The sequence below is a fragment of the Sceloporus occidentalis genome, unplaced genomic scaffold (genome assembly GCF_023333645.1).
Source record: "Sceloporus occidentalis isolate IW3139 unplaced genomic scaffold, rSceOcc1.0.p SCAF_3, whole genome shotgun sequence".
Lineage (NCBI taxonomy): Eukaryota > Metazoa > Chordata > Lepidosauria > Squamata > Phrynosomatidae > Sceloporus > Sceloporus occidentalis.
This window is the reverse complement of record NW_028316983.1, coordinates 106,338,269-106,356,148: the sequence shown is the minus strand read 5'-3', so window position 1 is coordinate 106,356,148 and position 17,880 is coordinate 106,338,269. Positions and strand designations below refer to the sequence as shown.

Genomic DNA, 17,880 nt, shown 5'->3' with positions numbered 1-17,880 from the left:
AAGAGCATCTATCTCCTCCTTTCTTTTCTCCTATTTTAGCTGTTTCTCTGTCACTTTTAGTGCATTGACACGCTGGGTTTGCAATTTGAGGTCATTACATGTAAGTTGGCACTTTGTTGTTTCCTGTTCTAATTTCAATGTCAAGTTTTCAACATGGTCATTTAGTTTATCTTTCTGCTTAAGCCACTATTTTATTTTATGCCATGATTGTTTGAGATCACAGCCCAACACTGTCTTCTTTTCAATTTCTAGCAAGCCCTTTTCTTCTCACTTTGAAACTTTCCTCTAAAAGCATCTTTTCCATTTCTTTCCTGGCTTCAGATTTTGCTTCCTCCATGGATTTACAGATTTTGTTTTGGTCTGTTAGTCAGGCTTTGTTTGTCTTATATTGCAATTCTTCTTGCTCCAAGTTCTCTTGCATAACTTTAAGCTTGGAATTCATACTTATTTGCTTGTTTCGCTTCTCCTTTTCCAGATCTGTGAACCAGTAATTTCTTTTCTCTGCCTCCATTTTAGCTAAAGTACTTTCCTTACCTTTTTATTTTTCTTCCTCCAAATTAGATATCTGACTCTGTAGATTACAGATAGTCTCTGACTCACACATATGATCTCTTCTTCCAGATTTTAGAATTGATGATAGATTGAGGAAATTCTTCTCTAGTTGAATCACAGTATTCTCTAGAGCTCAGTCTTTATCTTTGAGAAGTCTTTTATTAGCTCCTAGCTGCTGAATCTGTTTTGTACTTTCTGTTTGGTTTTCTCTAAGCCTGGCTGCTGTTGACTGTGTGCAACAAAGTATTGCCTTCATCTAGTTGTCTTTGCTCTTGAAGGATGTGAAGAGGTTTAATCAATGTCTTGTTTATTGTCAAGACATTTTGACTCTATCTGGTGTGGCAGGATTCTCCAACACCCTCAATGAATTTTCTTCTCCATTGTGTTTTCTTCTCCTTTTTCACAAGGCTTTTCACAGTTTGTGCAGATAATTCTTTAGTGTCTTTTCTCTTTGTAAAGCTAAGCACATATACTCATACTCTGTAAGCAAAAATAATAGTATTATAGAGTTGAAAGGGACCTCATGGGCCATTGAGTCCAACTCCTGTTCAGTGCAGCATTTCCAGCTAAAGCATTCCCAGCAGGTAGTTATCCAGCTGCTTTCTAAAGAGAGAGACCCCACCACCTCTCTAGGCAATTGGTTCCATTGCCAAACCACTCATATGTTCTTCTAATTTCAGATAAAATCTGTTATTTTGTATCTTGAAACCATTAGACTTGGTCCTATCCTCTGCGGCAGCAGAGAACAGACCTGCCCTCTGTGGCAGCTCTTGAGATATTTAAATAGCATGATTAGGTCATCCCTCTGTCTTCCCTTCACATGTTGAACAAACCCAGCTCCTTCAATGTTTCTCATATGTGAAGTCGAATGCTTTCACAGCTGGCATCCATAGTTTTTGTGGTCTCTTTGTTCACCATGGACAGCATGGCACTCGTCTGACAAATTTTTCTGGAAGACATCACAGCCCTGTTCAAACATTGCTCCACCACTAGCTATTTCCAGTGGGACAATGGATTCTATGAGCAGAGAGATGAGGTCCTCTGAGCCCCATGATAGCAAACCTTTACATGAAACACTTTGAAAAGTAGTCCCTGGAAACAGCACCAAAAAGCCCACAACATGGTTCTGATATGTGGATGACGCCTATACCATTTGGAGCCACAGAGAAGATCTGACAGTGTTTTTGAACCATTTGAACATCATCCACCCAAACATTCATGATGAAAAAAGGAAAGGGAAGGAATATTGCCATTCTTTGATGTGCTGGTCATCTGCAAACTGAACCAATGGTTGAGTCACACAGTATACAGAAAACATACACACACAGACAGAAACCTACACAAGAACTCCAGCCATCACCCAGGATAAAAAAGAAGCACAATAAAAACATTAGTAGACTGGGCAAAACAGATCTGTGAACCCAAATTCTTGGAAGATAAATTGAAGCATCTAGACTGGGCTCTACAGGCTAGTGGTTATTCCAGCTCAGATATCAGAAGGGCTGCCAGACCCAGAAAACCCCATAGAAGTGAAGACAAACAACTACCCAAAGGGAAGGTATACCATACATCAAAGGAGTCACAGACAGAATAGGCAAAGTGGTTAAGAAAAACAACCTCCAAATGGTCTACAAACCGAACAAGAAAATCCAGCAAATGCTATACTCAGCAAAGGACAGCAGAGACCCTCTCATGGTTGCAGGAGTTTACCACATACAGTACAGCTGCGGAAAGGAATAGGGGACACCAAATCCAGTATTCATATACAAATCAAAGAACATGTGAGTCACTGCAGACTGGGTCAGTCAGAAATATCAGCAATAGTCAAGCACATTATAAACCATCCTGGGCATAAAATGCTGTTTGAAAACTCTGAAATTCTGGACCATGCCAACAGCTATCAGGTCAGAATGCTCAGGGAAGCCACTGAAATCCAAAAACACCTGGACAACTTCAACAGGAAAGAATAAACCCTTAAAGTAAACAAAGTCCTGAAAAACACCAAAATCGAGACCCAGCCCATGGTAAGGAGTTTCCCAGCAGACAATAGATCATTAATTAAATAGACACCCTGAGGCCTTACAATTCAACAACAGAACAATACACAGATTAACATGTGAATTCTCCCTCAACCAACAATATATATACCCCACTCTCTTCCATGCCAGCATTCTCTGAAGATGCCAAACACAGCTGCTGGCAAAACATCATGAAAAAACTCTTCTAGAACACAGCCTCATAGCCCAAAAACCCCCACAAAAAATCTTTCCTCATTGGTTTTGTTATTCACAGCTCTTATCAACATTATTGTCCTCCTTTGGACCTGCTACAACTGGTATATCCTTCTTGAAGTGTGGCACCCAGAACTGAACATAGTACTCTAGATGAGGCCTGACTAGCACAAAATATAATGGAGCTATAACAGTGGGCCCTCCAGAACCATGGGCTCCAAGTCTGCGATTTTGAGTGACTGTGGATCTTCATGCCCCTTATTATTAAATAGTAGTGACATGAATGCACACTCTAGGAGCCTGGTGGTGCAGTGGTTAAATGCTGGTACTGGAACCACAAGGTTGTGAGTTTGATCCCAGGGCTCCAGGGTTTACTCAGCCTTCTATCCTTTCATAGTTCAGTAAAATAAGTACCCAGCTTGTTGGTAGCAATTGGCTTACTGATTGTAAACTGCTTAGATAATGCTAAGTTCACTGATAAGTGATATAGAATCCACATCCACATTGCCACCCATTTCATAATATTCAGCATCATCCATATTATTTCCTATCCATGGGAGGAAGAGAGCAGAAGGAACAACCATGGATTCAGAGAAGATGCCAGCCACAGATGCTGGTGAAACGTCAGAAATAAACTCTTCTAGAACATGGCCACATAGCTGAAAAACCCACAAAAAACTGTGGGAGAATATTTGATACAGGCTGTGATGGCCACTGATGGTGATCTTTCTCAATTTCCTACCTCCACATCCTCCCACTGGCCATTACATGACTATGCTAGTGGGAAAGCTAAGGAAACAGCTGAGTGAGGCTATGATAATTGGTGACATAGTCCTCTTTGCTTAGCTGCTTACGTCATTGCACCTACCCTGTACTGCTGGCCACTACATTGCTGTGGTGGAGGATAGGGAAAAGGTGAGTGTGGAGGAGAGACGTATCTTCCCTATAAGAACTATAAAACTATAGTTAAAAAATATAATAATAATAATAATAATAATAATAATAATAATAATATAAATAAATAATCCCCACATGCCTTTTTGTGCAGAGTATGTCCTAATCTGCAAAGATCCTCATCTAAGGTGGTTCTTGTCAGGGTTGTGGAGAAACCTGTTTTTCAAATATTTTCAAATATTATTTTCATCTCTTCTCCTCCACCCCCACTGCTGCTTTTTGAATTTACATATTAGCCTTTAAAATTGGACTCATGCAGTCATGTGGGCTTTGGTTGCAAATCCATTCTGGGGCTGAATAATGTGTGAAATGTAGTTAGATTATAATGGATATAGTTGACTTTTTATTACATTAATAAGATTAAAATCTGCCAGGCTTGGATGATCAAAAATAGGAAGCAGAAATATATGAATAACAACAAACCATAATTTTAAGTGATATTTACTAGCCTTATTTCAAAATAGGAGGTGAACACTTTCATATACTTTGAACAGTCAATGAACCATTGAAATATAAGACTCCACCTCCCCCAAAGGTAGTTTCAAATCCAGGCATGCATTTTCCCCCCGCTTTGTAAGCAGTTTTTGGCACCTTAATTTGTTTTGAGCTGTAATGCTGTCAGTTGAGTATAGGAATGGTAGATCACACTATAAAACCTCTGCTGAGCAACCACCTGGCTGAACATGAACTGTATATAAATGATAATCGCATTTTAACAGGAACCCAGCTTGCATTTTGCTCAACTGTTTTTGTTTACTCTTGCATGCAGAATTCTTGCACATGCCTCATACATTTCTTCAGTTACCAGAGACAGGTGTAATTTGTTCTCTACAAGTGTTTCATTCAGTTCCAGTCTTCAGTAAGAAAATTTAAAAGAAATCTTGAGACAGGTCATTCTCTGGGATTCTCTTCAGACATAAGTCCCTTGTGTAGTAGATTCTGGGAGAAGACACATGTTCCTACTTCTTCATCTCTAGATATTATGAAGAAACACAACAAAAATAAAGCAACATAGAAGTGTCAAAATGGCTGAAGTTGTAATCATACACCTCTGTCTGAGGATACAACTCACAAAAGTCTGTGTGGACCAGTCTTCTTTTCATCAGACATTCATACTGTTTCACCGTACAAATGATATAAGATGGCCCCTTCCATTTTATTGAACCAAAATATAACTAGAAGGACTAAAATGCTGATACTCAACCTTATATTAGAGCTAAATAATGTATATCAAAATTAATTTAAAAAGTTTATTTTCTTGTTGCTGAGGATATGTGTGCACCGGAATATTATTGTTGAAGCATTTATTTCCACAGGTCACTCTATTTTGTACATAGAGGTGGAAAAATATTTGAAAACATTCAAAACTCTTAAAAATAAAGTTCACTTCATGGTTTTTTATTACTAAGAAACCCTTATGAGAAGAACCATGGAGTGATAACAGTCTTCACATTTTGGGATTTGTTCTACACAAAACCTGTACATGCTTGTTTTCCCCAGAAAACAGCCTTTTTTACATAGAAAATAATCATTCTGTGCAGAAATATTTCCTGTACAGAAAATGCTGTAACAGAAAACTTGCTCTACACAAAATTTACATGTAGTTGGTTTGCATAGTAAATGCAATTTCTTGACAGGAAACAGCATTTTCAGTGCAGGAAATAATATTTCTGTGTAGAAATATTATTTTATGGGCAGAAAATGCTGTTTCCTATGCAGAATATAAAGTTTTCTATGCAGGTCAACTATATCCAAATTTTGTGCAGAATAAGGCCCAAATTCTGACTAGGCTATGAAAACTGAGGTTTTCAAAAATGTTCTTGCCTTGGAAAGAAAATTGCAAAAAATATTCCTTCCTTCAAGAAGATATTTAGTGAAGAATTACATCCCTACTTGTCAGAAGCAATGCTGGAGGTATAAGTGGATTAGCATTATCTTAATATTCTGTGTTTTTAATGGCTTTCACTAAAAGGTTTGAAATGTTCTGTATGTTGCTATTGGTGGTAGTGGTACAAAGAAAAATGCTATGTTTCTCTCTTTTAAAAAATGTTTTTCATTTTAGGGACCACAAGGACCCCAAGGCCCTGTTGGATTCCCTGGACCAAAGGGACCACCTGTAAGTATTATCTTAAAGTAAATGTAAAAGTTACATCCCAAATGTGATGTGGGGAATGAACAGAGATAGCAGATGAATGATGCTAAGTAAATTTTCTCAATGTAACAAGTGATTTGTATTGAGGCTTTTAAAAGCATAAAATAAAATCGGGTAGGAAGATTCAAGCTTCTGGGCTGTTCTTTCTTTTTATGAATACCCCAAGTTCTAGCAGACACCCATATTCCTCTAGAGTCCCAAGTAACCAAATGGAAATAGTGTCTTTGAAGGTCCACATATATCCACTGAGAAGTAAGGAACAGTATTTGCTGTTGTTGTGTACCTTCATGTTGACTCCAACCTAAGGCAATCCCATCATAGGGTTTTCCTAGCAAGATTTATTCAGAGGATTCTTTTCATTACCTTGCCTTGGGGTAACATGGTGTGGCTTGCCCAAAGCCACTCAGTGGATTTCCGGGTCTGAGTGAGGATTTTCACTTTGGTCTCCTGAAGACTTAGTTCAGCACACAAACCAATACATCATTCTTGCTAAAGAAACACTGCACTTTGAATTTATGCTCATCCCAGGATAACTAAGTAGAAGAAATGAGTTCACAGTCTTTTCACAACACCTTCCACTCCCGCTCCCACCCCTAATTTTCTTCAACTTAGGCAGAGACACTATTCATGAGAGCCAAAGTTCCACATGGGTACAGCGTACTCTGTTGGTGTCTGAGGCAGCTTGTGACTTGCATGTCAGTGGTGCAGTGAATCTGCCATGGATAATCCAAAGCTTAAAGAAAGGTGCTAACCCCAGAATATTTACAGCACTTGGTTGGCCCTGTTTGCACTAAAATCCAGAGTAGATTCACCACCTCCATGGACCTAGGAGCCACAAATTGTCACTGTTTGCTATAGTTACTTGCAATCTTTGTTGTTGTTGTCCAGGTTGGTTGTTGTTGTTGCTGCTGCTGCTGCTGCTGTGTGCCTGCAAGTTGTACTCGACTTATGTAGACCCCAAGGTGGCTCTGTCACAAGGTTTTCTTGTTCAGTAAAGGTTTACCTTTGTTAAGAGAGTGAGAATTGCCCAATTTGTGCCTTCAAGTTAACTCCAATTTATGGTGACTTTTATATCATAGGATTTTTTTGGCAATAGTCATTCAGAGGAGGTTTACCAATGGCTTCCTCTGAGGTGGAGAGACTGTGACTTACCCAGGGTCACACAGTAGGTTCCCATGGCTGAGTGGATTCAAACCCTGATCTCTTAGAGTCCTAGTTAAACACTCAAACCATTACACCACACTGCTCCCTTTATCTGTCCTTCATTCCCACATATAGTGTGAATATGTACCCATATAGACATACTAATTACCCCAGGCAGCATCTGTAAGAACATTCACCGTGTGCAATATCATCCCTGTCAAGCTACCATGGCATGTTTATGGACTTTGTGTTGTTTTTTCCTGAATAACTGACCTGAGCAAATGGAATTAGCCTTGAATAACATAGAGTGATTTCCCTGTCCTAGCTGAGTAGTTGCTCCATTTTTATTATGTTGTCTAATCCATTCAGGTCTCCTACAATCAGTTCAGGGAAGCTCAGCAATCAGCAAAATGGCAGAACACATAGGCCGATATTTCTAGCGTATGAAACTAGCTAAAATTGTGGACTGACAGCCCAGGGCCAATAGAGTACGTGTTTTGTGTCTCTTATAGTGAATGGAGAAATGAATTCAAACATCACAAAATTAGCCCGAAGCAGTTCACTGGTTCGGAAGTAAGTAGCTAAAAGTGGGCTGGTTCTGCAGTGTAACTAAACTTCAAAATGTGTTTGCTGAGAAATCGGATAGCAACAATAGGAAATGGCTTAGAAACAAGCAACAGAAATGCTACGGATAAAAATCAAAACTGTATCGGCTGCACAGAATACAGAGTATTCTTGTTTCCAAGCAGTGCTGTATATGTGCTGCTGTTTTACTGTGCCTGCTCCCATTGCTGAATTCATAGCTGTTCCAATAGCTGAAATCCCCTTTTGTCATTCTGTAGCCTGTACAGAATACTAGATTATTTATCATTCACATGTGTGTGTGTGTGTGTGTGTGTGTGTGTGTGCTATAAAGGAGGGTAGGCAAAGTACAGCCCCCCCCCCAACATGTCAGTGGACTGAAGCTCCCAGCATTCTTCACAATTGGCTATGCTGGAGAAGGTGGTTGGGAGTTTCATTTTGAGCCATATGTGGAATGTAACATGTTGCTCATCCCTGCTTAAAAAGAGGTTATTTATAGCGCATACAGGGTTATTGCAAATTGCCTGCTTTCCAGACAGAGCAAGCTGGCACACAAACATGTGCACAGAAGTTTCTTTTGTAGGGGTGACCACATACCACTAGAGGTCACTCTCCATCTCTGTTATGTCAATCTTGGCTAGAAAAAAATGTTGAAATTAATAAGAAAATTATGTGATATATACACAGGCAATCCCCAGAATGAGTGTGCTATGCACACTTGTTGGGTTATTGACTTTAAAATGTTGTATTCATCAATGAAACTGAAATATTCAGTAGCTTGCAAAAAAAAATGGAGGCAAAGATTCCCATTTGCCTTTGTGGAATTGATCAATCCTATTTGAATTAATGGACTGCATTGTTGCATTCTCCCTAATGCATCCTTTGGGAAGGAAGAATCCTTTTTTGAGTACCACTTGTAGAATGGGTTTGCACTGACATATAGAGTCAACAGCCCGCCTAAAATTATATTGATCCACAACCCTTGTTTTTATTATCCTTAGTTGATAGAATGGTTGGTAGAATTTCCCAGTGTCACTCATGTTAGATCCTACTGTAAAGATGTCTATCATTGATACATCATTGTATCACAGAACAAAAACATGTAAATGCCTTTGCAAACACATTCAGTGATTCCAGGAGATGGTGGCAGTTCAAAACATGGCTAGAATGAACAGGGTGAAGTATTGTCTGCTCCAAATTTTTTCCTTTCATAGCAGTTTGCCACCAAAATGTGATATCACCATTGATTTGTACATGTTAAATCACATCAGTTTAATTTTTTTAAAAATCTTGTCTATCAAACATGCATTTAAAATAAGGGAAATTTAGATTGTCTTTAGAAAAACTATTGTACAGGGCAGGAGGAAAGATGCCACTTAAAAAGAGAGAGAAAGAAAAGAAAGTTGTGTGGTACCAAATAAGACACTGTAAACCTGTGCCCACTTTTCAAAATGGTAAAAAGTTGATGAATATCATGACAGAGTTTAGCTTGGGAATGACAGAGCACTGAAGGCTGGCTGGTTCGTTTAAACTTTAAAATATTTCCGTATTGCCTTCCAAGGGCGCCCAAATCTATATACAAGTAAAACCCAGTTAAAACAATACAAAGATGATTATATTTTGAAATTCCTAAAATAGTGTAAAAATAACCCTAGAATCCAATTTTAAAACAGTTAAAACAGCATGTTCAAGCACTGAATACCACATGGCACAGCACTGTTTGGGTTGCCCACCAGAAGCTTAAAAGAAATGGGGAGAACCTAATTATTCTACTGTTGAGATCCCACTGCAGAGAAGGCCCTGTTACATGTACCCAAAAACCTAGCTTCACGAGGTGTTTAGCCTTGGGACAGACAACAGGGCCTCCTCTGAAGATCTCAGATTAAGAGCAGGCTCATATGGGAGGAGGTGGATTTTCGGATAGCTTGGCCCAAGCCATTTATAGCTTTGTAGGCCAGCTCCTTGAATTGAACTCAGAACCAAATTAAAAGTCAATACAGTTCTTTCAAGACTGTTTATGTTCTCTGAAATCCAACCTGATACCAGCCTGGCTGCTGCATTTTGCACTGGTTGCAGTTTCCAAACATTTTTCAATAAAATAGTCTAATCAAAAGGTAACTAAAGCAAGAACCACTCTGGTCAGATCTGCCTTCTCCAAGAAAGAGTGCAGCCAACATACCAGCCCAAGCTGGGTGAATGCATGCCTGACCTCTTTCCTGATATCTTTTTGTGATTTTTCTTATATGTAACTATGGACCTGAATAGACAAGCCAAAATAAAGCTGCTTTGGGTCACTTTGAAGGTATGCTGTTTAAATGACACACACATCTTAAGAGGCCAGAAGCTGCGCCAAAGCTGTGCTCCAGTCCTTAGGACTGGAGTGTAGTTTTGGCATGGCTTCTGGCCTCTTAGGACGCATGCATCATTTAAACAGCACACTTCCAAAGTGGCCTGAAGCAGCTTTATTTTGGCCTGTCTGTTTGGGCCTTATATGATGGGGCTGGATAGCTGAATGAAATATTTTTAAATATTCAAGAATGGCAATAAAAGCATAGCATTTGGAAACATATTTGGCTGTAAGACCTTCTTCATTACATCCTGGAGATTATGGCATCTGTTCCCCCCAGAAAAAAAAAAATGGCGGCCATGCTCATGTGCATCTTATGAGAAAATGAGATTGAACCATGGTATATTTAATTGCATGTTTCAATGGGATACGGGGTGGCATTATCAGTACCATTGTTATGCTCTAAGATATATTACCCTGCAAGAGATACATCAAATCTACACATTAATATAGCTGAATATTCACTTCCTTTTGTATCATTATAATCAGCAGTATCTACATGACACTGTTTTACATTTGTTTAAATTAATGAATATTTCTTAATTTCATATTGTAAAAGCTTTTGAACAATACAAAGAACATCCATATCAGTAGATCATTTGTCAATTCTTGTACCACAAAGGGATTTAAAAATATAAAACTAAAATGAAGAAACAGAGACAGTTCTTCATCATAGTTCAGTCTGATTAATTTTGGAATTTGTTTTCTCTAAAACGTTGTTGGTTAAGCAAGTTTTAATTAAAAATAAAAAACAGCATGTTTGAGCTTATAGTTACAGAAATGTGGTGAGCTGAACTATATTGCTAAAAGCATTGGTTGCCATTCAGTCTTGCAGTTACGGATTCCTAACCTAGAATTGCAGATCCATAACTGTTCTTTATTCAGTAAGGCTTACTGTAAAGCTTTGTAAATGCCTCTCCAGCCTGCATTAAGAGCCCAGAGCTGGGTCAGACAAAGAAAGTCTGTTTGGCTGTGCAATGGGTGCAAGGAGAATGAGGTTTCCACCTCCTCCCATCAGTGAGCAATACTGTGACAATCAGAAGCAAGCAGCAAGTCATTGTAGGTGCTTTGCTCACTGGCAAAAGGAGGGTGGAAACTTCCTCCTCCTTGTGTCCCAGGCAGAAGGTTAATGGATCTCTTTGACCTGATCCAGCTCCTGGCTCTTAAGGTAAGGTTGGGCCAGGAGACATTACTTAGATAGACATAACTAAGTAGTTGATATAAAATGTCTGCAGTTATCCTCCACAAAATGAGCTTTGATACAAAAATGTTTTTCCCCATTGCATTGCATCTTACAATTCTTCTTGCAGTGACAAGATAACAACATTGTAAAAAGTGTTTTATAATTACCACCATGAGTTTTGTCCAACCTCATTTTGCTTACCATGGTTACCTGTCCCTTTTCCCCCGATGAGGTCCTTGGTAGATAGCTTAGGATTTTCCTCTGAAGCTCCCCTTGTAAGTAGAATTAACTGCATATTATTTTTCTTACAAACAGCTTCTTTCTCGCTTTATCACAGCTGCATGTTGGCCCTGCCTATCAGCTGTCTGATCTATTTGTACCGTGCTTCCTGAATTAACATAGTACAGTACTAGAACTTGTTTGGTCATACACAAAGATCACAAATCTTTGTTAGTACTGGAGCTTGTTTGGTCATACACAAAGATCACAAATCTTTGTTAGTACTGGAGCTTGTTTGGTCATACACAAAGATCACAAACCTTTTAATGCAGTAGAAAACTACATCTGGTATGCTTGGTGCTAAGGATACATGTTAATTTGGGAAATATGGTACAAACAGATTGTGCAGTCAGTAAGCAGGGCAGGCATGCAGGGGAGTTTACAGAGTGCAGCTAAGGCTCTTAACATCCGGCACTGACTATTAAAAATCATTTCCAAAAATATAAACTATTTCATTAAAATGACACTAAAGCTGTATGGAGGACATTCAAGAAAAAGGAAGGACATGACTAATGGAAAACTGAACACTCTCTTAGAAATGTATATTCATGCGCAAATGTAAATTCATGCTCCAAAAAAAGAAGGACTTTTGTGAATTCTTCCTTGGCAAGAAGCTAAAATGTAGGGCATACCCTGGGAAAGGAGGATGTCTGGTCACACTGTATATTTCCCTATATATATTTGGTAGATCAATCCAGGAGACATACAGATAACTAATGGGCTGAACAGACTGCCCCTAAGGGACGGCCGGCAATCACCCCTTTCAGCGCCAGATCAGGGCTGCAGCAGCTACATGCTGCAGCCCTGATCTGGCTTTTCCCTGGTGAAAAAGAAGCCACAAAAATAGTTCCTTTTTGTACTGCGTAAAGGGCACCATAGTCACAGATGCCACAGCTTTTCTGCACTCCTTTGGCACTGCGTTTTCTGGACGCTGCATCAGAGGAGCGCTGTGATGCTGTGATGCCACTCGCCATGTGGCAGAGGATGTGACATCATGCTGGCATGGGGGCGGAGTTAGGTCATGAATTGAGCAGATGCCATGCCCTCACTCTGCCCCGATGCCAGCTTTTATGGCCAGCCTGTCGAGGCTCTATGTAGCTAATGTTAGATACCAGTGTATATTCCATTTTATGGCTATTTTGCAAAAGGTCTGAGCCTTCAGAGGGTAAATCAGCTGTGCCCCAATATCCAGTTCTTTTAGCAATAAAAATAGCTGTCACTGTGCAAGATGTCATGCTTTGAACAAAACATACACCATAGGTTGGCTAATCTGCCCCAGTAGTGGGTCATAATAGAAGCCATGGGCTCTGAACATCAGGGTGCAATACCACTGAGCTTGCTTTAGATTATTTTTGTGTGCATCTGCTTGGATCCTTAAACACACCTGTCACCTACTTTCAGTTCATCTAAATTCCAACTGTCTCCTTAAAAATCATCTTAGTTCTCTGACTTCTAATTCAAGTTAAGACAATACAATTGCAGTCCAAAGACAGAGAAAAAATCCCATTCTTAGCTCCTGTTAGGGAACATCAACTGATCACCATTGTCCAAGAGCAAGCAATCAGCTTAACAAAGGACTGCCACTAAGTCATTGGCTGTGTAATAAACCTGAAAGCCACCCAGAAGCCTTGGAGATGCCACTGAGATCACTATACTAGATAGCATCTACTTTTTCTGAACCAGCATTTCACTGTTTCTATTTCCCACTTGCAGGGACCACCTGGGAAGGATGGCTTGCCTGGGCACCCAGGGCAGCGAGGTGAAACTGTAAGTGTGTTTGTATTGTTTTGCATGGAAATCCTTTTAGTACATTAATATTTTATACAGGAATGCTATTGATTTAGGGGGAGATGTAATATAACACAGAGAGCAAAATGCCCTGCTGTTTCACCAAGGGGTAAAAAATTGAAATGTCCTATTCTCATGTGCTAGAACAAAATAAACAAAGATCCCTACTGTTTCTATATTGCAATTTGCATCTTCCTGGAAGTGATGGAGATTTATAACAGACTTGTTTATTTCCAGCTGGCTGGTTCTGTCCCTAGAATAGGGATGGGGAACTTCAAACTCTGGGAATGAATGCACACCCCAATCCATCCCACCAGAATTCCTTAGATGGCCATTGTACCTTCTGTGTGACACCATTATTGGGTGGTTTCACGAGTGTTGTATGGGCTTGTAGTGGTCAACATTTTAGAAAAAGAGCTTAAAAGTTTCTGCAAAGTTTCAAGCCTTGGGAGAGAAGACTCTCAGCATGGCGGGAGGAAGGGAGTTAGAAATAAACCCAATTATTTTTTCAGGAAAAAAATTGGGAAAATAGTATCTTTTATATTGGGAATCACTTTGTTACTTAAGTGACATAAAATATATTATATAAAATGCATTTGGAATATCAAAACTACAGTTTCTTCAGACAATAGCTAGAATTTTCTTTTACTACTTTTAAGTATTTATAGTCTCTTACATTGGAGCTACAAAATTCTGAAGTGTAAGGAACTCTTAGACTCTAAGGAACTTCGATCCTTTTGCCAGTTTATGTGGAATAAAGAAAAATAAACAGAAGAAGCCATCAACATTAGCAAGATAAAGAAAAGTGTTTGTCTTCTCAGGTCCTCCATAGAATAGCAGTCATTCCAATAAAAACAACAGACAAAAAAAACGAGGAACTACAATGATGTGATACTGTACATAGTCTTACATAACTGCCTTCATCTTACATTGTTCTATGAAATAATTTGTAGGCATAAATATTGGATATCTTATTCTTAAATATGTGCTTTATCATTCTAAAAGAAAATATTTCAGATTATTTTCTTTTTCCTTAAAAAAATATCCTCTAACTAAAGAAGGGTTTTTAGGGGAAACAAGGGAGGGCGGGGGGAGGATTTTTCTCCTTTAATTTTCCCAGGATTTTTTTCTGCCAGACCTCAACATCTCTACTCCTGAGGCTTAATTCCTGATAATACAAGCTCTAAAGTAGCATACCTTGGTACTTTGGGTCCCACTGTTTTGCTTTTGGCTCCACTCACTACTACAACAAGCCCTCCGAGTTTAGGTCTCTAGGATTAAAGACATTTTTTTGTCTTGTCCAAGAATGTAACAAAGCAACTCTACTATTGGTGAGTTGTTGGTTCATGGCACTGCACAAAAGATGCTTCCATTCTTGTGCAATTCCATATATCAAGAAAATTAGCAAGACATTAGACATGCTCTCACAAGAACAAGCTTTAAGGAACCTTCTTATTCCCTACTCTTTGTTTTTGGTTTTTTCTAAAACAAGATATAATCCATCAATTCACAGTACCTGATCTTTTTCTTTTAAATGAATGGTTTGTTCCACTGCTCTAGAAGCATGACTATCTTCGAGTGACATGTCCAGTAGTATTTGTACCAAATGTTCCAAAATCCGAGTTGCTACTGGATTTTCCCCTACAGCAAAGTTTCAAGACCAATCTGGAGGCTGCTGTACTAGAGAAAAAGTATTTGGAGGAAAGCAGGAGCATTTAGTGATACCTCTGAAATTTCTTATAGAACACTCCATTCGTTCCTGCCTGGGACATATAGAAAATATTTTTTTCCAAGCTGCTGGTCCATTTCATGAAGCAGGGCGTTTTGATCCTTCATCCCCATACTGTCCTGTTTCTTTCTCGGTTAGCATTCCTTGCACACTTTTAATCATCTGCCTGTCTTTTCTGTGATTTTAAGTGTGTATATGTATAGCTGTGCTTGCCTGTCTGCTTTTAACACATCCGTGTGATAATCTGCTGCATATATTTGAGCTGAATTGGAGCAATACTATTTAAGCAATCATAGCCATCTAATCTATTTTTCAGAAAGTGTGATCTATGAAAAATAACTGCTCCTTTGAACCTTGCCACTGAAGCAGCTAAGCGCAGAATGACTGGAAATGATAGATCGTTGAAAAATACTTCAATATTTTACATTTAAGTGTGTACAGTAATAATAGAAATGGCAGACTTTATTCTTCAAAAACACAAATTCCCATGACATTGCTTATCATCTCTTTTACACAGATACAGAAATCATTGAAATATGCACAGGTATTAGTAACTATTTCGTGTTTTCTATTTTAGGGTTTCCAAGGCAAAACTGGCCCACCAGGCCCAGGTGGTGTTGTTGGACCTCAGGTAAATATTTTTATTTTTACATTTTACACTTAAACAGATTTTGGTACAGTCTCAATTTGATAATGGTGAAACAAAACTCTCCTAACAGTACATTCATTTGTTAAGATGGGTAGCTAAAGATGTCATGGAAAATCATGTAGAATTTTTCAGTTAAGACTAGAACGTCTTATTCTGGCAAAGAATTTTAAAGGAAACAAGATGGGACTCAGTAGTAATATTTTTCAGCAAACTGAAGAAACTGAATTAACTTAAATTTCATTTAATTGTCCAAGTTATATTTGTGTTGGTAAGGATAAATGAAATCCCAGCTCAGTTATCCTCCTTGGTTTTATATTCCCAAAATTTGGTTTGTGTCTGAAGTTCTCCCCCCCCCCCCCACCTTTTAATTCCATTTACATTTTTAAATATAACACCTACTGTCACTATGAATTTGAATATGTGAAGTGTATCTCTGTGTTTACGTGAAGACTGAGCATACATTTTTCTTGTGAGCATAATTATCATGCTGTGATGAAGTTTCTGATGTGCCTGTTTGATATTTATGTTCACATAGCAGTAATTAAACTTTTATGGCAAAAGGCTGTATTTTCTTTGGATCTTCCTTGGAACAATTTCTAGCAAACTGAAAGACTGGTAATATTCTTTGAAGACAGCAGTGTTTGTCTTTTGGGTTCTGAAAGGAAAACTATGGGCAGTGAACTAAATTTTGATTGTCTCACCAAGGCTAAATAGAAACACATCTACAACTAAGCAAGGTTTGTTAAGCAGGCTTTTGCAGGTGTAGGAATAATGCAGCTCATGGCCCACATGCCATTAAAGAAAACCATTACTGGGGGCCTTGAAATCCCCCACCACAAGTTTCCAAAGCATCGACAATATGTCTGTCCAGAAACCTAGGGTATGGTTTTTAATTAAAACAGGGAAATCCTTGGAACCTCTTGCAACATTGATCAGAGGCAACAACAAGATAAAAGGGATAGATATCAATAAGACTATGCATAAAATTGGGCTTTATGCAGATGATGTGATGCTTTACATTAAAAGCTTACCTGATTCTTTCAAGGAGATTGATAAACTATTGAAACAGTTTGGCAGGTTCTCTGGGTTCAAAATAAATTATCAAAAAACTAGGATGCTCTGTCTCAATGCAACTCTTGAAACCCAGCACTCTTGGGAGGGACTAACACACATACAAATCAACCCCTCAGGTCTAAAGTATCTAGGGGTCATCATCACAAGTGATATCTCTCAATTTATCCCTCACAATTATAATCTAATCACTAAGTGGATTAAATCAAAACTGGCCCATTGGAGGTCACTTCATTTCTCCCTTTTGGGCAATGTTGCTTTAGTTAAATCTTTCATTCTGCCAAAACTATTGTTTCTTTCTCAAACGATTCCCTCGATACCACCAAACTCATACTTTTAAAGCTGGAACAAGTTAGTGGACTACCTAGTTTTTAATGGGAAATGCCCATGCTTCTCAAAAGCGGTCAAGCATTCTAAAACTGGATATGGAGGGTTGTCACTTCTGAAACTTGATCTTTTCTTTGAAGCTTCTCAGCTAAGTCAGATCACCTAGTTGATTAGCAGAAATAGTCTGACCAATTGCTACCTTTGATCAGTTTTTTATGAATCTATATATAAATTCACTAAAATTTGTTATAACCCTTTTTTGCTGCCTTGGTTTTGTGGAAGAAATGGAGGCATCTCTTGGCTCCCTCCCCTTCCCCTTTATGGCCTTTTCTTACTCACCCTCTTTTCCAGAGCCCAGAAAAATACAGTTTTCAGGTTGGGAGGTTTATGGTCTGTATACAGTTAGGGACCTGCTCCACAATGGGACAATTATCACAACGGAGCATCAGAACTGGTATCAAATAATACAGATACAATTATTCTTTTTGAAAACATGTGCATCTCTCTGGCTATATATTCTAAAGGCCAAATAGCATGAGTATATAATTGTCTGCTAGAAGAAACATTTGGGAACTTAATGCTTCATAAGGCAGGATGGGAAGCAGAACCTTCCCTTTCAATTGATAGTAAGATCTAGGAAAATATATGGACTCATTTACCATTTAAAACTAGGTCAATTGCCATTAAAGAGAATACTATCAAGTTGGTCCATCAGTGGTACCTCACCCCAGTCAAATTGGCTTGTATGTCTACCATACAAGTCAAATTGACTTGTATGCTAATCGAAAATGCTAGAGGGGTTGTGAAGGTAGGGGAACCTTTGTACATATGTGGCTAGATTGTCCCTTAGTGCATGAGTACTGGACAGAAATTTTACAACTGATCTCCAAGAT

The 17,880-nt window shown here is 38.7% G+C and overlaps 1 protein-coding gene across 1 annotated transcript in view; it reads left to right on the top strand.

Moving 5' to 3' along the window:
- Positions 1–17,880, top strand: part of LOC149316541 (collagen alpha-1(XI) chain) — a 325,693-nt gene that overhangs the window by 205,139 nt on the left and 102,674 nt on the right. Inside the window, exons 37-39 of the mRNA XM_089515788.1 lie at positions 5,800–5,853; positions 13,137–13,190; positions 15,518–15,571. Of these exons, the coding sequence (XP_089371914.1) occupies positions 5,800–5,853; positions 13,137–13,190; positions 15,518–15,571 (162 nt within the window). The remainder of the gene's footprint in view (positions 1–5,799; positions 5,854–13,136; positions 13,191–15,517; positions 15,572–17,880) is intronic.